This window comes from Calliphora vicina, chromosome 4 (assembly GCF_958450345.1).
Source record: "Calliphora vicina chromosome 4, idCalVici1.1, whole genome shotgun sequence".
Lineage (NCBI taxonomy): Eukaryota > Metazoa > Arthropoda > Insecta > Diptera > Calliphoridae > Calliphora > Calliphora vicina.
Window position 1 is genome coordinate 33548950 of NC_088783.1, and position 19870 is coordinate 33568819.

The following is a 19870-nucleotide window of genomic DNA, read 5'->3' on the forward strand; positions in this document are numbered from 1 at the left end:
ATTACAAAATAAAAAGTTTAATGGCTGTTGCACGTTTTACAATAAATATAAAACAAAATTGAATTTGTTTTAGGTTTAGTTTTTTTTTGTTTTTTTTTTTTGTTCAAAACTTTTATTAGTCAAAGTAATAAATAAACTCATTTTAAATATAGTTTGTAATTTATGAAAAAACATGTCTCATATAATAAATGTTTAAGATGATTTTTTATTAATATTTTTCTTTTAATTTTTATCTACTTTTAGCCTACCGACAACAATGTGTCAAATTTGGAAGACAGTTGGTGCTGGGAACCAGATAATAATAAAACGGAAAATGATCACAGTTCCGAGACCTCCAGTGGTAATGGAAATGAAATGGTCAACATCACCTTGGAGGAAATTCCCCTGGGAGCTTCGGCCAAAGCCTCAAAGATGAAAATTCAACGTTTGGGTGCTGGCTCGTCGTCACAAAATGCGGAATTGCAAAAGCGTATACAGCAGCTAGAGGAGGAAAATAAGCAATTAAATAATTCCTTGGAGGAATTGGACACTCAACATAATTTGGCCATGCAAAATATGTTAGAGCTTAAGACAGACCTGCAAGAAAAACTTGCGAAGGTGTCTAAGTATAATGAAGCCTTGAAAAGTACTGAAAAGCTAAAGTTTAATGACTTTGAAGTAGAAATTGCAAAATACAAAAAGAAAGCAGAGCAGTTGGAACAGGAACATCAAACAACTAAGCAAGAGAACAAGGACATTAAACAAAAGCTGGGAGCAATGGATCAAGAAATGAAACGGTCTTTGGAAAAAATGGCTGATTTGCAAGGTTTATTAGAAAAGAGATCTTTAGATAACAATGAACTGCTACAAAGAATTAAAGAGCTGACCATAGAAAATGAGCAAGAAAAAGTAGATCTTAATCAAAAATTGGATATGCTTTCAAAGGAACTGGAAGAGTTGAAAATAACAAAAAGTAAAAAGACTTCCGAATCATCCACTAGTTCCACCAGCAAACAAAGTGAAGATGAATTTATTGTTGTAAGAGAACAAGATGCCACATCTTCTGGGCCGGCTACACCACCCACCAAAGAAGAGCTTAAGGATAAAATAGTGCAACTAGAAAATCGAGTCTCGGAATTGACTTTGGAAAATGGCAGTCTTTCGTTGAAATTACAAGATCGTGAAATGGAGAAAGATCTTTCGATCAATGTTCTCAAAGACTCAGTTAAATCTTTACAAACGGAAAATGATGAGCTGGCCGAAAAGCTGCGTATGACTCTAATTGATCTCGAAGATCAACAATTCAAGATTAACGATCTTAAAGATAAAGCAGCTGATGCAATTATAGCACAAGAGCAGCTAAAAGCTTTAGCGGAGGAAAAACTCAAAATTGCCCAAGAGATTGAAAACATGAAAGAAACGCTTAAAAACTCTCTGGAATTAGAGCAACGTTTACTCATGTCAGAGCAGGAAAAAGAAGCTTTACAAATCGAATTGCTGGCACAAAAAACTACACAGCAAAGAATCAATGAGCTGGAGCAAAAGATACAAAATCTCACCTACCAAAATCAGCAACTACAACTAAATGCCGAATGTGAAACTGAGACTCTGAACAACAGCAATGAATTGGAGCAAAAACTTAAAACTTTAAATGAGGAAAATGAACACTTGAAATCCGAATTAGACAGGCTTACCGATGCTAACTTTTCACGCGCCATAGCCGATGAGAAACAATGTATTACCGATTTGGACGAGGAAGATGATGAGGAGGGCTTTTCTTTGGAAAAGTTTAAATCCCTTTTCAAAGTGTTCACCACACAAGATGTTAAAGAAATGAATCATGAGGACATAGATAAATTATATAGACATTTAAGAGATAAACTTCACAAACTAGAAACTACTGAAAGAGAATTGACCCATGTGTCGTCGGAAGTGATGGAATTGCAAGACAGCAAATTAGTGTGGGACCATGAAAAGAAAACGTTAGAGGCTGACATCTCCCAGTATATTTTGCAATGCGATGAACTAATGAAAAACAATGAAATATTGTTGAATGAATTAGAAAACTACAAGCGCAACAAATTGGAAACAATATCCGAAAATAACGAAGAGAATATTGTACAGTTGGAATCACAATTGGAAGAGTGTAATAATCTCAATCGTACCTTGGAGCAAGAGTACATAGAACTGAATGAGAAAATCGAAGAATTGGAGAAGGAAAATCAATCAATAAATGAGAAATTGAGAACATCTCAACAACAGTGTGAGGCATTAAACATAAAAGAAAAAGATTTAAATCTGCAAGTGGAAACATTGGAATTAGAAAAATGTAATTTACTACTTAAAATGAATGATGTCAATACCAGCAATGAAGAACAACAAGAAGACACTCAAGCTTTAAGAATATACCAAGAGAAATGTGAAAGTTTAGAGAAACAGTTAAGCACTTTGGCCAAGGATCATGCTGATCTAGTGGCTGCCCTGCAAAAACAAAAAGATCAACTCTTGGAGGCCATACAAAAGAGAGAGGAATCAGAGAAATTGATGAGAGAACAACAGCTTTTGGGAGAACAATTAAAGGAAAAGGTGATATCTTTAGAGAGTCTTCAAACTACACATGAAAAGTTACAGGACAATTTAAAGGAAACCAACCTACAGTTAGAGCAATGCAAACAAGAGCTAATGGCTAAGGACATTGTAGCTGAAAGCCTAAAACAGGAGGTGAAAACATTACAAAGCTACTTACAAGAGGCTGAAGGTTTGGTGGACAGTAAATTAGTCTTGGAAGAGCAATTAACAGAAAAACAACAAAAAATTGAAGAGCTTTTAAAGGAGATCAAAGAACACAAGGAAAAACAAGAACACTTGCAACAAGACTTGGACAAGATATTGGCAGATAAAATTGAACCTGCTCAATTGGAGCACCTACAAGCCGAAAATTCTTCATTACAAGATAAACTCAAAGCTTTAGAAAACGAACTACACACACTAAAAGATGCTGCTTTAACAGATGCTGGCAACAATAAAGAAAATGTCCAACATTTAGGTCGTATTGCTGAACTAGAGGCACAACTACTCTCCACCGCAGATCTGCAAAACTCCCTAGAAGCTTTAACATACGAAAAACAAGAAATGATTAAAGCTCTGCAACAGAAACACGCCGAAAATATGCAGTATTATAAGGAAATTCAGCGACTAACACCATTAGTGCAACAACAGCAGCAAGCGGCCGATAAACCCTGCGAAAAGTGTCCTTCCTTAGAGTCATCGATAGCTGAGCTGCAGAAACAACAGGAAAAACTACAAGATCAAATAAATTTCCTTAAAGAAAAATCGGATATCTTAACGACCAACCTTCTGACCGAACAGACCAATCAGAAATTGGTTCAACAGGAAAAGGCCGATGTTATGGAACAGAATGCTACGCTGCGCAAAGACTTGGAACGTTTACGTGCACATCTTTTGGAAAGTGAAGATATGCATACACAAGAAATGGTAGAACTGCAAAAGGAATTCGAAGAGACTAAGGCTAAGATGATGGCTCTCGAAGATGAGGTGAATAAGTCCAGTAATGCTTATACATCGGCGAGGTGAGTGAATATTGGTATATACGATTCGGTATATATACGGCCAAAATGAAATTAACACCAACAAATTTCAATACAATGATTGTTTTTTATTAATTCCGACAAGTACGGAAATGGGGTAAGGAACTGATTACGAAACTTTTTTGTATTTGATATCAATAATTTCTTGATATAAATAGTTTAAATTCCATAGTTTCTCAATTTAGTTCCGCCCATCAAGTTTTGCTACCGATTTGAAGTTGACAACATATTCTAACTTAATTTTTACTTATCAGTATGCCAAGTTAATTAACCATAACTCAGACAAAGAAACAAAATTATATATTAATGACAAATACAAAACACCTGTACAAACTTTACAAAATTGAAACGAATTTAACGAGCGAACAAACAAACAAAAAATAATACATTTCCAAAGAAAATAATAGAAATATTATCATCTAATTACTGAAAATACTTAAATTAAAGCAAATAGTAACGAAATAAATAACAGAGTTGCATACAACACAAAGACTATAAAAAAACAATTTTGTTTAAATAATGACGCCATATTGGCGGCCATAATTTATTTCAGTTTCTTTTGTAAAGGTGTTGAAACAAAATTATTCTACATTTAATGCAGTTATTTCACACAAAAGAAAACAAAACTGAAATAAAATAAAATCTTATCGCACAATAGAAAAAAAAATACAATTGTGGAACTAATTTCAATTTTTAAGGTGTTTTTTTATTTTATATTTTTGTAAATATGTTTTTATGGCTTAAAGTTAGTTTGAAATAATAAAATATGATGCTGATTTAAATATTATATCTATTTGTCCACAGCATACGGGCCAATCAACATGCCGAAACATTACAGGCCCAATATGCCGTGGTAGTGCAGCAACGTGATGAATTAGTCAATAAACTAACAGTGGCCGAAGATCGTGAATCGAAAAATCAAGCGGCTTTAACAAATCTACAATGTGCTTTAGAACAGTTTCAAAATGGTAAGTCTTTTATTGATTGATTATATATAAAAGATTAGATTAAATTAATTCATTTTATTTTTTGTGTTAGACAAAGAAAATGACATTAAATTGGCCACCCAGCGTATACGCAAAGAACTGCAACAACATATGGACAAGGCATTACAATTACAATTGGAAATTCAACAATTACAGCAACAATTATCTGATGCCAATCAGGGTCTAAATGCTGCCTCCAGACTCTCCGATCAACTGGAGGCCAGTCAACAAACCATAAATGTCTTAAGGGAGGAGGGTAAGTGAATTTTAATTAAAATAAATGTAAATTACTGCATTGATTTAAAATCCAAAATGTAAATAATTCTACATTATGTCATATTGTTCACTAACTAATCAAAATCTTATTGTGGCAAGGTAATTCAAGGAAATCACTAACTAACATTGTTTTATTTTTAATTTTAAAGTGTAGTAGGTACTTGTTACAAATTATTACAATTATAAACAAAATTAAAAAAAAGTTAAAAAAAATATTATCTGAATCATGTAAAATACTACACCTTAATACCTTTATTTATTGCTAATTACTTGTACCACCACCACCAACACCACTTACTTGTTTAAAATTTTTATCAAAAAAAATCAAACCGAACCAAAAAAATGTCTCATCTTATTTGTAATTCTTAAAAATAAATATCAGCTGGTAATTCTGGGATTTATTTCATTTGTTACCCTCGGAATTTCAGTTGGTATCAATTTTTTCGAATTGATTTATAACACCATATATAAAAACCGCAAAATTGTTACCAAAAAAATATGTTTTCATTATCAAAAAAAAAAAAAAAAAAATTAATTAGTTATAGCTAAAGTTGCAAATTTTTTTTTTGTTTATTTTAATTATTATTATTATTTTAATTTTATTTTATATACATGTTTATGGTTTTTTAATTTTATTTAAATGTAGATTTTTAATAACTTTTCTTTTTTACTAATTTTAAACTCTTTAAACTAATTTTCTATTTCTTAACCCTTCCATATTATAAGTAATTAGTATATAAAACTGTTCTTGATCACGCTCCTTGATTTAAAATTTAAAAATCTGACACCGTTAGGATTTCAATCGGGATTATGCAGAATGTCAACTTTAAAGGCCTTCGAGGAGCTTCAGAAAGTTCTGAAAAAGAAGCAAACATATTATACCTCTTCAAAATTTTCGATACTTTAGTACTGGGGGCTAATTCTGGCATTCGTAAACGAAAACAATTTTGAATGTTTTTTTAGCTTTTGAGTAAAAACTCGCTCGTTGTCAAACTCCATTTTAATGAAGGGAATCTTAAAATTAAAAAAACAATACGTAACATTTTTATTTTAAAATCTATTCTTTTAAATTTGTTTATTTTTTGTTATAATTTAATGTAAAATAATCATAGTCGACTTATATGTCCCATTTTGGTATTTATCACATTTTTCATTAGAGATGATCCAACTCAAAAACGGACAGTATTCGGATTTACCATCTTCGATGTATTACAAGTGTTTGTCAAATCATAGACTTTAACCCTTTCCGGTCCAAAAAAAATGGGACGTATTAAAAATTTCACAAAGTTCAAAGTCTCAAAAATCCAAAAAATTTTAAATTTAAATAAAATTTTTGTTGTTGACTGAACCCCCTTCTATATTTGTACAATTTATGAAAATGAACACTCTTAGTTTATGATAACACATTTTGGTATATTAAGTAAAGTATATTTGTAAAAACATTTAAGTTGGACACTCTTTTAGTTAATAAGTTATCAACCAATATGTGTTATTAGGTATCCTGGTCTCCTCATGTTAGTGATTCACCTACGTCATCTTGACACATATGGTTAGGATACGGTGCGCATCGTTTAGATGAAAATGTTTGGTGGTTTTGGCCACTGTGGCTTATGGCCATTGACCAGATTGAAATTGGTAACAATTCTAGACAATTTGAGCTGTTTAACTATTTTCTATTATGGATTTTTCATTTCTCTGCGTTTTTACTGTAATGACATTTATCTAAATTTGGCTAGGAAGGAGTGATAGACAGAAACCTGTATCAGAGGAATTAAAAGTACCATTATGACCTTCTAATAGCAAACTAAACTAAGTATTTTTAAAGAATTTTGTATCCCGATTTTGGTTGATACACGTTATAGATAGCGGTGTCATATAGCCATGTCCGTCTGTATGCTGTAATCAACTTTCCTGCTATATTTCTCGATGACTACCTCGATTTTTATGTAAATTTGTTAACAAAATATTTCTTCACCAAATTGTTCTCAATTTTTTTTTTCACAAAACTTTTTTTCAATATTTATTTTAATGTAGCTTTGGTGAATATCATTCAAGATTCGGCACAGCTGAATATAGTACTCTAATGTGTTACCTTTTCTATCATTCTGTAAACAATTTAGAATTATCTTAAAAAGCTGACTTAGCACATTTGTACACTAAGAAGTATATTCAAATCTAACAGTTTTTCTCCCGATTTTTACACCTTATCAATTCTTTATAATGTTGGCATTGTTATTGTTAAACATTTAAATTAATTGTTTTTTAATAGTTTACTAAGAAAATAATTGCAAAGGGCTTTATTTATAAATAAACAGTAAATCATTTTAAGTATTTTTCTGGAAAATGGGGGTTTTACTTTTTAACTCAAATTATTTAAAAAAAATCTATACTTTTTATTACACCCTTATCTGCTATAATTCACTTTTTATAACCTAACTAACACCTCTCACTTATGTACATATATGTATTTTTGTTAGACTACATCTTATTACTAATCACTATTACTAATTCATTCATTAATAAAAATTGTTTGAAATTTTTAATTTTTTTTAGTTACAGTTTTACTATCTCTACAAGCAATACAATTACAAAACAAAAAAAAAAGAAAAGAACCAAACCAAACAAACTCTATGCAAGTTTTCAAACAATCTCATTATGTAATGTGATGATTTAAACATTTTGAAATCACGTTGCATGTGGAGATTATTTGACATTGCATCTTAAACTTCATTAAATTTATAATTTTTTTTGTCTGTTTTTTCCAATTTAATTTTGTTTTTTTTTTAACTATAAATTGTGTTGTCCTTTTGTTTTTCTTTTTAAATAAAAAAATATATATATATTTTAGCATGATTTTTTTTAGTTTAATTTTTTCATATTAATAATTAAAAGCAACTTTGTTAGGGAAATTAAAATGAAAATAATAAAAACAAAATACTTTTGTCTGGTAGAGTATTACATTAGGTACTGGTGTTGAATATGTCTGCTTAAGCATTATTCTGAATTACTAACCAGTACTTATGTCATACTTACAACCAGCTAAAAGATATAGCCACAATTTATTAATAATCGCAAGATAATTCCAGTGCATGTGCCAAAAGTGAAAAAAGTGTTGTTGTGTTAAAATCCCCATTACAGTGTTTTAATTTTATTTTAAAATGTTTTATACAAATACTAATATTTTGTATTTTATTTGTTTTTTTTAATATAGTGGAATCTTTGAAACAACTTAATATGGACTTGGATAAGAAACTTTCATCCACGGAATCCAGTCAAACGGATAAAATCGAAAAGACACTTATTAAAAGTTTACTAATTGGTTATGTGGTCAGTGGCAATCCAAATGATAAACAACAGATTTTAAGAATGATTTCATCAGTGTTGGATTTCAATCAAAACGAAACCGATAAAGTTGGCCTTAATAAACAGCAAGGAGGTTGGTTGGGTTCCTTACTGGGAGGTGGTGGAGGATCGCCAGGTAAATACAACATGTTTATTTGTTTAATATAATATTAAAAAATGATAAATTTTATTTCATTTGCAGGTTCTCATTCGAAAGACAACTTGGTACAAGCCTTTGTGGATTTCCTCGAGCAAGAATCTCAACCCAAACCACAACAATCACAAATGCCTAATTTATTAAATATAACCCATACACCTACAGCCGCCACTGCGTCATCTCCTGCCTCCAGACGTTCGTCAAGTGTTATTAATCCTTCGGCGGCAGCCAGCGGTTCCTCAAATTATGCTGCCCCCGTTCCCATTCAACCCTTATTACTCAACTCTACAGTGTTAGACGATTTTGCTCCTTCGCGTAATTCCAGTTCTATTTTAAAAGATATTCTAAGTGACTCTTGATTATTGTAATATTAATTTACGTACATAGTTTTGTTTATTTCCTACTACTATATATATTTTTTTATTTAAATAATATGCCTATTGTTTGTAAAAAAAAATATTAATAATATATTTTTTGTTTATGTAAACGTGCAATTGTTGAGTTTTTGTGTCGTGTATTGTTTTAGCCGTTCAATATACTAAATACTAACGTAGTTTTAATGTGGCCCAATGTAAATAACTGTCATTTTGATATTTTAGTAAAAAAAATAAATTAAGATACACTATATATTAGGTATGAAATAATATGAAACGAAATAAATATCACACATATAAAGTATTTTTAAAATGTATCGTTGTTTATTATTTACAAAAATCGAAACTAACCCTTACATGCCGAAAATTTTTGAATTGACAATAATAGATCGGTAGACAAGATAAATTCCTGGTAAGCAAAATTTAATGAAGGAATAACATCAACAAATGGACGGCACATCATCCTAAAGTTCAAGCTATGAGAGCATTAAACATATGGAATATGTGAAAGTGTTGTTATTACTCTTCAAAACTTAATAACTCGAAAACTATTTGAGATATTCATACAAAATATGTATCAGTATTTTGCTAGGGAAAAGGGCTATAACATTAATTACAGTTCTAACGCTCACTGACACGCCTACTTTTTGAAAATACAAACTTTTACAAATATCCTTAAAAACCTAAGCCCCCAAGGGGCGTGGCATTTATTAAATATAAAATATATGTAGCCAAGATCCATATTTAGTTGCCTGCCAAATTTGAACGGGAAAGATCGTCTAGATACGAAAATATGATGATTCAAAGTTATAAATTAAAAATCGTAAATTTTCTAAAAATTGCATAAAATGTAAAAAAGTGAATTATTAGGAGAACATAAATGCATAGAAAGTGGATTGTTTGTTTTTAATATTTTTCAAAGCTTAATATCTTGTAAACTACTTGAGCTAATAATATGAAATTAGTGTCATATTTTAGCTGGAAAATAGGACAATAAGTAACATTTTAGTTTTACCGCCCACTGCCACGCCTACTATACAAATATAAGCATTTTTATGTAAATAATCCAAACACTCGGCCTTTACTGGGCATGGTTGTTAATGAAATCGATATATCTGTAGCCGAGTTCCATGTTTATTTGTGTGTCAAATTTTAAGAATGAAGCTTATCGAGGAAAGAAAATATGGAGTCTTAAAGTTAAAGCATTCATGGCGTTAAATATTGAAGTGTTTTATTGTGTTAATATTTTTCAAAGCTTTATATCTCGAAAACTACTTGAGATATTGATACGAAATTTGTATCAGTATTTTGCTAGGAAAAAGGGGTATACGACCAATTACAGTTCTAACGCCCACTGACACGCCTACTTTTTGAAAATAAGACCTTTTGCATATATCATTAAAAATCTTAGCGCCCAAGGGGCGTGGCAATTCTTAAATATAAAATATATGAAGCCAAGATCAATATTTAGCTGGCTGCCAAATTTGAACGAGATAGATCATCTAGATATAAAAATATGACGATTCAAAGTTATACATTAAAAATCAGTGGATTTTCTGAAAATTTTTTAAAATTAAAAAAAAGTGAATTATTAGGAGAACATAATTGTATAGAAGGTGGATTGTTGGTTTTCAATAAGTTTCAAAGCTTAATATCTCGTAAACTACTTGAGCTAATAATATGAAATTAGTGTCATATTTTAGCTGGAGAATAGTACTACAAGATATATATTAGTTTTACCGCCCACTGCCACGCCTACTATATAAATATAAGTGTTTTTATGTAAATAATTAAAACACTCAGCTTGTACGGGACATGGTTGTAAATAAAAGCAATATATCTGTAGGCGAGTTCAATGTTTATGTGTGTCAAATTTTAAGAAGGTAGCTTTACAGGGAAAGAAGATAAGGTGTCTCAAAGATAACCCCTTCATGGCGTTAAATATTAAAGTGTTTTGTTATATTATTTTTTAAAGCTTAATATCTCGAAAACTGCTTGAGATATTGATACGAAATTTGTATCACTATTTTGCTAGGCAAAAGGGATATACCATCAAGTACAGTTCTAACGCCCACTGACACGCCTACATTTTGAAAATAAGACCTTTTACATATATCATTAAAAATTTAAGAACCCAAGGGGCGTGGCAATTCTTAAATATGAAATATATGTAGCCAATAACCATATTTATCTGGCTGCCAAATTTGAACGAGAAATATCATCTAGATATGATAATATGATGATTCAAAGTTATACATTAAAAATCTGTCGATTTTCAGGAAATTGAATAAAAAAATGGAAAAAAGTGAATTATTAGGAGAACATAATTGTATAGAAGGTGGATTGTTTGTTTTCAATAAACTTCAAAGCTTAATATCTCGTAAACTACTTGAGCTAATAATAGATATTAGTGTCATATTTTTGCTGGAGAATAGTACTACAAGATATATTTTATTTTTACCGCCCACTGCCACGCCTACTAAATAATTTTATGAAATTTTACTTACCTTTTCAGCTAAATCTATGCAATTAAATAAGTTCTTATACATTGTTGATGTTTTTTTTTCTAATAACATTCAAAATATATTTGATTGATTTTATTTTTGTTTTCTAATAATTTCGTATCATTCTTGTGTACGATTATTTGTTTGTTGTGTTTTTTTTGTTCATATAAATAAATTATTTATAAATAACTGTAATATTTAAATATTTTCGATTTTTTTTCATGTTTGTTATAAATTACTAACAATATGTTTAAAAATTAATATTTATAATTGAATTTATTTTATTATATTTCATTTTCTTTTTGGCTAATTACTAACAATTATATATAAATATTTTAAATAGATTTTCATACAAGTTTATATAAAAACTATAACATTGAAAACTTAACGTACAATATAAAATGTAGTATAGTATAGAATAAATTTTATAAAAGTTTTAGTTTAAAAAAAAAAAATAAAAATAATTTACAAAATTTTTTATTAAAAAAAGAAAGCCTTAAATAAAAATGGAATATTTTTAAAATATATACAAAAAAATTAGTTTTTGACTTAAGAAATTAATTTATACACAATATTTTGTTTGAGTAATAGGATATTAAAGTTGTTTTGAAGTTTCTGGTCTATGACTTTTAGCTATTTGAAGTTTAAGTCTGAGACATACATATCAGCTTCAAAACTTTGACATTTAAATAGTATTTTCTTTTATTCTGTTACGGTTTTTTGTTAATATTTAAAAATATATAAAATTTGTTTTAAAAATGTGTAACAAATTGTATTTATTTGTTATTTATTTAAAGGTGTAGACATAAATATTTGTTTATTATATTTTATTTTAATAAATAAATAAGTTTACTATGGTATTGTTTTAATATATGTATGTATTTATTTCTTATAGTTTTAAAACAGTTTTAAACTTGAGTTCGTTTCATGTATTTTAATTTCATTTGAATATTTTTTTTTCATATTTTGTGTTTTGAGCTTTAAAAGTTTATAACATTAGCTTTTTACCCACAAATTCATTTAATATCGGTGACAGTGTTTTTACTATTAAAATCGTTAGAGTCAAAAGGAAACCATTGATTGTAAAATTTTCAGTATTTCTGTCAATGGTGGAATATCTATCAAACAATTTTAGTAAACTAATGTGATATGCAGCCCAATTATGAACAAAAAAACAACGGGAGTTATTCCCTTTTCCCATTTTCAACATTGAATTTGAATAGGAAAAATGGAAAAGAAAAAACACTCCCAAGGATTTTTTATTCATAATTGGGCTGATAGTAAAAAGAAAACCATTATACAAATATTGGCTTTTTTCCGAAAATTCTGTAAACCTTAGAACATTGACAACATTTTTTGGGGTCATACTAATGTATGTCTGTACTAAATAATTTGTTTTTAATTTTTAAGTACATTCTGAATAGTGTTAATATTATAGTTAGTTTCTTAAAGAAATTTTTAGAATTTTTCTAATACTTTTTACAATGTTAAAGAAGTTTTTTGTATTTCATAACAGCTTTGTTATTTTATACAATATTTTCTAATAAATTTATAATTTATTTATAACAATATTTTTGTCATATTAATATTTTGCTATTACATCAAATACAGTAGATATTCATATAAAATACATGTTGTTTCGTTTTAGTTTATTACATTTAAAAAATATTCATATATTTATAGCCTGTTCCTCGATGTCGAAAGAAAAGTAACCCTCTAATTTAGAATCACTAATGGAAAACACTCAAAAATTGTTTTGAAAACTTAGCCATTCTCCTAAATATGTTTAGAATGAATTGTCAGTCCCTGTTTCTGAACATAGATAAATACACCTAGATCGGAAACTCTCCTGTCAAAGGCCTAACTCAGTTGTCAAAAACATAAGTGGTGAGAATGTATTAATTAAAATAAATTAAGTGAAAACAAAAACACAACCGATCTATGTGTATTTTTTATGTTTCAGAATCAGACCCTAAGTCGTAAAAACTTGTATAAAAAATATACTCTCATTTAAAAATATTTTTAAATAATTTTCATTCAAAGAGTTTAATACACATAGATCGGAAACTGTCCTGTCAGAGATCTTACTCAGTTGTCAAAAACCTAAGAGGTGAGAATGCATTAGTAAAAAATTTCTTAAAATCAAAAACCAACACTCGTATGTGTGCTTATTTTGAGTAATTTTGTGGTTTGAGTTTTTTTAAAGTTTCCGCTCTATGTATATTTCTCAATGGTCTTAGGCATATATATGTACATTGAGCGGAAACTAGAAAATAATTACACAAAAAACCAACTTCATAATCTTTGAAAGGAGAGAAACTCAAATACAGCGGAAACTAGAAAAAAACTAAAAAAAAATTACTCAAAATAATCTCACACATACGAGTGTTGTTTTTGCTTTCACGTAGTTTTTTTTTATTATTACATTCTCAGCACTTTTGTTTTTGACAACAAAATTAGGTCTTTGACAGTAGATTTTCCGAAATTTGTGTATTTATTTATGGTTTTAGGCCTCCGATTTTCATAAATTTTCAAACACTCTAAACTCTTTAAAAACTGAGTGATTTTCATACAAAAACTAAAATTTTTTCAGGTTGTATTTCTCAATCAGGCCCTTACTTTTCTTTTGACATTAGGGAAATGAAAATAAAATAATTTTTTTAAATCCAGTTTCTGTATGCCAAACTAAATGATCGGCTATAGAATTTTGTATAAAAACCCGTTAAGTTTCTAAAATATGTTTGAGTATATGTAAATAATCTACATGAATTTCGTTCGGCATACAGAAACATACAGTAATTTTTATTGTTATATTAATTATTATATTATTTTTAATGTTTTTCTTTAATTTGAACGGCAAGATTTTATAAAAAAGATGTTTTATTTTTTAAGATAGTTCGTGATCGTTACTAAAAAAAAGAGGTTTGTGTCTTTGCTTAATCTGTTAACAAATATGGTCCTATGTAGTGAAGCGGATCATTTTTTGTTGTATATATGTATATATAGACATGCCCTTAAAAATTAGATTTGTATTTAAATATGGAATTTTGTTAAGATATCGAAAAAAAGTACCATATTTTACCCAATTTTACAACTTTCAATCGATTTCCGACTCGTGTTCTAGTTATTCGATTGGACTATAATTTAGCAGTAGTTAGTTTTAGCTACTAATCTATTTTTTAAGGGCTTATCTAATATACATATTTAAATTTCGTTTTTTTTTCACAAACTTTGAGTCCGCGCCGTTTTGAAGTGTAAATGTTTGGGGGCAAGTGGTTTGCTAAAGTTTTCTATATTGTTAATGTTTGTATTTCATTCATAATTTGCGCAAGATATGGCGTTGGCTATTTTTCTATTGAAAAATATATAAACTTTTAAAAAAATAGAATGGCAAGTCAATTTAAAGTTTGACTGGTATTTTTAAGACGTATGGAAAGGGCATGTTTGTTTCCAAAACTGAAAGTGTTCATTTCGAGCTAGTTGTTTATTTAAGTGGACAATTATTTATTAATGTGCTGTTTTTATAATACAAGCGAGTACTTTAAGAGTATGTATTTTGTTTTTGTTACTATAACAAAACACATGTAAAATATTACAAAAACATCACATTATTAAATAAACTTGGTGGTTTGAAAAATAGATAAATACACATAGATCGGAAACTTTTCTGTGAAATACCTAACTTACTTGTCAAAAAAGTAAGTGCTGAGAATGTATTAGTAAAAAAAATATGTAAAATTAAAAACAGCACTTGTAAGGGTGATTTTTAAGAGTAATTTTTTTGTTTGAGTTTTTTTTCTAGTTTCCTATCTATGTATATTTCTCTATCTCTATCAAGTAAAGTATTACAAATAAAATTTTAAATCAATTTTAGCTAAATTACTATGAATTCGAAAGTCTGGTTTTGGAAATTTTAAACATTTGTAGAGTTTTGTATATATGAATGGATATTGGAAATAGTTCAATATATATTTTTAATAACTATGTAATAACTAACATATTTTTTAGAGAAATTATTATACAAGACATTGCAAATATCATGTTGGCATTTATGTAATTATATATCTAATTATCTAAATGGTCATGTTTCATAAATAAAATGCATTTGAAACCATTTGCATATTGATGAGTTAATAAAATTGAAAAAAAAACAAGCAGAAAAGAAAAAATCTTTAAGTAAACCGAAATACGTATAAAATTATAAAGTTTTAGATTCAGATAAAGTAGCAGGAGTCACTTTTTTAAATGATTTTTTGTTATACATTATTTTGCCATAATACAACTAAGGTTTACTCAATTTTTAGCTGGAATTCAAGATAAGATAAAGTTTAATTCCACTTGTATATTAAAAGAGGGGTATAGAAGCAAATGCTGAAATCTCCACTTTTTTTAGTTTATTTAAAATTCATACTCATGATGTGGAGTTCTTGGCCTAGTAAAAAAGCAGAAGAGCTATTTACTGATAAACATTTCTGTTTCTAATGTACATATTTTGTTTTAATTTGTGTTAATGTGCTCTTTTATTACATTACCAGGCCAAGTACTCTACATTGTGAATACAGCTAATATGTTTAGCTTTTCAGTACTTTACGGTTAAAAGAAGATATGAAGCAAATTCAAATATAAAACAACTAAACCATTTTTCCTTTAAAATTTCAATAATTTTTTTCATGAGTCATTTTCAGAAGTGGGTCTTGTATGGGAGCTATGACCAATTATGGACCAACCACCATGAAATTAGGTATAGTGAATTATTTGGGTGCTAGGATAAATAATGGACCGATTTCACCCAGTATAAATGTATGTGCCAACATATCATTTACATATTTTCAAAATTGCGACTCAGAAAGTGATTCTGCATCGATCGGTATTCTTCAAGGTTGGTGTTGGTCTAATATTTTTGGGCGTTACAAATATCAGCACCCTCCCCACTATGGTGGTGAAGGGTAAAAAAATGGAAACAACAGACTTTGCTTATATGTATATCCCTCAAAATCAAATATTACATAAAAATTCTAGCCTTAATTAGCAGTAGTAGAGTTCAAGTTTAAACACAATAATACATAATAATTGTATTTAAGCCTGATGATTTTTAATAAAATTGCGAATAAAAATTGTTCCATACTTTTGATCAAATTTATCCCTTTTAATCTCTGCCTGAACTTCTTAGTAATATCCAAAAAATCAAATAAGTATTTTAACTGTTCACGGTTGTAGAAAAGCTTAATTAAACTATAATTTGTAATTATTCTCTCCTTAGCACTTTTAATACAATTACTGCTTACAAACCATACAATTATTGCAAACTTTTGCTCAAAAACTCATAGCCTTTTTCATTTTCAAGAACCGGCAGTATGTGCAGTTTTTGAGAATGCATCAGCAAGCAGTATCACAAAAACTGCATCTGGACGCTGGCCTTACAATTGACAAAAGAGAAAATGTTTTACTATTTCCCGCTGTCCTTGTCACTTTTCAAATATTCACTGTCATATAATTTAAATAAATCAAATTTCCTTTTGCTTTAACTAACACTACCATTTTGCTTACCATTTCCCATCTGACAGCTTTGCGTTTCTTCTTCCTCTTCGTCGTCACCCAATAGATCGGGTTTTCGTTTGGTAAACAAAAACACTTCCATATTATCTTTACCTTTAACATAAACACTACCACGCGGCTCAAATTCATATCTGGCCTCCAAAAAGGTTAGACAATCTTTGCCCACTTGTATGCGATTCGAAATACCGGTAGAGTCCATACGAGATGCCACATTGACAGCATCACCCCAAATGTCGTAGTGCAGCTTACTGGTGCCAATAACACCGGCTGTAACATCGCCCACATTGAAACCAATTCGTAGTATCAAATTAAATTCTAGTAGATCTTTGTTAAACGCATCCACTACACCCTGCATGGCAATGGAAAACTCCATTAAGGCATAAAGGTGTTCATTGCCGTCGCCGCGATGATTGGGATCCAAACCACTAGCTGCCATAAACGTGGAACCAATTGTTTTAATTTTCTCCACACATTTGAATTCTCCTCGCGATAACAATTCATCGAAATCTCCAATTAATTCGTTCAGGACACGCAGATATTCTTTGCCTCCCAGATAGCTCTCGTCATACATTTCGTTAAAGTTAACAATGGAGGCAAAAATAATACCAACATTATGATGATTTTCAGAATATTTGGCGGTATTTTTCAAATGTTCAGCCACATGTTTGGGTATAATATTGTGCAGCAACATGTCGGCTTGATTTTTCATATTTTGTACTCGGATTTTGTCCTGATTGGCAACAGCATTACCATAGAATGTTAGGCGGTAGCCAATTTCAAATTCTCTATTTAGAAACCATACTAAGACTAGAATGAGGAACAAGTCCAAATAGATTTCGACATGATAATCTTGAAACCATTTAATTTCTTCGATGATGTATTTGGTCACATCTCGGCTGAGACTGGGCAAACGGGTGGCATTGAGTATGGATGTGGCCTCGGTGGCATCAGTACGATTTGAGTAGACCACTAGCTGGGAAACGGCTATGCCCACAAAACAAAGAGCAGCCAAAAATGCTAAAATATTACGCATCCAACAATTCAATTGGGTGAAATTACAGAAATGTACTATACAAACAAATATCAGGAAACCATAATGATATTCGAATGCTTCCAGTTCATTGAGATCCAATAAAAGAAAATTCGCTATGATTAGTATGACCGGCATGGCCATTAATACTGCCAGACATATGTGCCAAGGATACCAACTGGAGATGGCCTCAAATATGCGATCGGCACAGGATTCCGTATTGGCCACTTTCGTTCTTGTTTGTGAGGAATGTCTACGACACATTTGGCGGGTAAATAAGAACAAAGCAAATATTTGTATGGCGGTAAAACAGGTGAAGAGGGACACCCAAAGACGAAAACTGGGAGTAACCGTGTTGGGTGTCATCAGAAACAGCGACACAGAAATACACAAATAAACCGCCAAACCGACGAAAATATCTATGTAGGTATTGTATCTGGGAGTGGCTAATGTGGGAGGACCTTCCGTTTCGCTTTCATTGCCAAATCTGTGGGCTTTCGAGCGAAAGTCTCTTTCCATTTGGCGGGATTTGAAGTATAAACTAAATCTCCTAAGAGGAGGTTTGACTAGATAACTCCTTTGGGATTTGGCATTATCACGTACACAGCGTATCAGCTGGAGATCTGATTGTTTGCGCAGTTGTTGTAAACAAGCGGCCAGAGGATCAGCTACTTGACCCGTTACAAAGTCTTGAGGCGGAGGTGGTGGCATCATTGCTGCCGGTAGTGGCACATTGGGTATATTTTGGACATCTCCGATGTTAGAGATGCTGGAAGTTGAACTGGTAAAATAGCCGGAAACACGATGTGTACTTATGGCGGTCTGATTGAGGGCATAGATTTGCTGTTGTATCGAAGATCTGCGAGAATTACTTTTGATGCCAGAATCTTTGCGGGAAGTGGCCGAAGGGCATATACTTAAACCATCCGGCCATATGCTAGAGTTGCGTGAGTGTGTAGGTTGATGTGCAGTAGCTGCACCAGGTACAATTAGTGGTTGTGCGGCATTGTTGTTATTTACTCCCTCCGCTTTGGCTGCCGTCAAGGTGGAAGCTCTGGGTCTAGGCAACGGTGATGATTCCGATTGTCCACTTCTGCCACACTGTGACCGATAGCTTCCAGATCTACCAAATGGAGAGATATCACTACGAGACTGACTTATGTACGATCTAATATCGATGATGTCGTCAAACATGGAGTATTGGCCGGGAGAACAACAGCTGGCATCCGGGGAACGATTAACACTAGAACTTATGCCTGTCGAGGTGGCCACATGATGAAGCATGGGTTTATGTGGTATTTCTAGCATATTCGAATTTGGTTTATTGTGTTCCACTACCATGGGTTGTAGTGGTTGATAACCATTGGGCTCTATAAAAGCTACAGCTTCCTCGTTTCCAGTTGGAGTCTTTGGTACTGGATGCATTAAACTTATGCTGACTTCGGTGTTTGTCGACTTTTCAGTTGTCTTACCAATGTCTTCCAGTTTCTTTAGAAATCTGGGAACTTTCCATACCTTTAAACGTATCTTTGGTCTACCGTTCGCTATTGCGTGCGTAGATTTGTCATTTTTGTTGGCATCTTGGTTTTCATTGGTTGCTGGCTGTTCGGGCTCATTTTCCGAATCTAGACTGCCGGGCAAACTTTTCGTTGTTATTATAATCTTTGGTCTTTCACGGCATACTATAACCGGAGGTATACCGGCCGCTGCCGGATGCATTATGCCACGCTCTATATCCATTTCCCGAGATTGTGATTTTTTACGCAATTTCATGCTCAATGAAGTCAGTCTTGGTCGTATTGAGAGAACAGGCGAGGGATTTAACGATGACGATAGTTGTCCCACGGGTGAAGCAGGCGGAACATTGGGATGAATGACCGAGATGTTGGTAGCACTTTGCGTTAACGAGATGGGTTGTCCCGGTATACCAGGCAGCTGTAAATGACTGCTCGATGAGTTGGCCTTTACGCTGGGACTTAAACTATTGGCGCGGGAGATGTCTTTCCGACGGCCCACAACGAAATATGTGCGGTGTCCTATATAAGTAAAAATATAGAT

At 31.1% G+C, this 19870-nt stretch overlaps 2 protein-coding genes across 2 annotated transcripts in view; one reads left to right on the forward strand and one right to left on the reverse strand.

Moving 5' to 3' along the window:
* Window positions 1–9035, forward strand: part of Gmap (Golgi microtubule-associated protein) — a 62005-nt gene extending 52970 nt beyond the window's left edge. The window contains exons 3-7 of the mRNA XM_065507981.1: window positions 244–3569; window positions 4392–4555; window positions 4626–4829; window positions 8061–8327; window positions 8394–9035. Of these exons, the coding sequence (XP_065364053.1) occupies window positions 244–3569; window positions 4392–4555; window positions 4626–4829; window positions 8061–8327; window positions 8394–8707 (4275 nt within the window). The 3' untranslated portion in view covers window positions 8708–9035. The remainder of the gene's footprint in view (window positions 1–243; window positions 3570–4391; window positions 4556–4625; window positions 4830–8060; window positions 8328–8393) is intronic.
* A 6360-nt stretch (window positions 9036–15395) lies between these two features.
* Window positions 15396–19870, reverse strand: part of Ac13E (Adenylyl cyclase 13E) — a 162189-nt gene continuing 157714 nt past the window's right edge. Inside the window, exon 7 of the mRNA XM_065508642.1 lies at window positions 15396–19848. Coding sequence (XP_065364714.1) covers window positions 16748–19848 — 3101 coding nt within the window. The 3' untranslated portion in view covers window positions 15396–16747. The remainder of the gene's footprint in view (window positions 19849–19870) is intronic.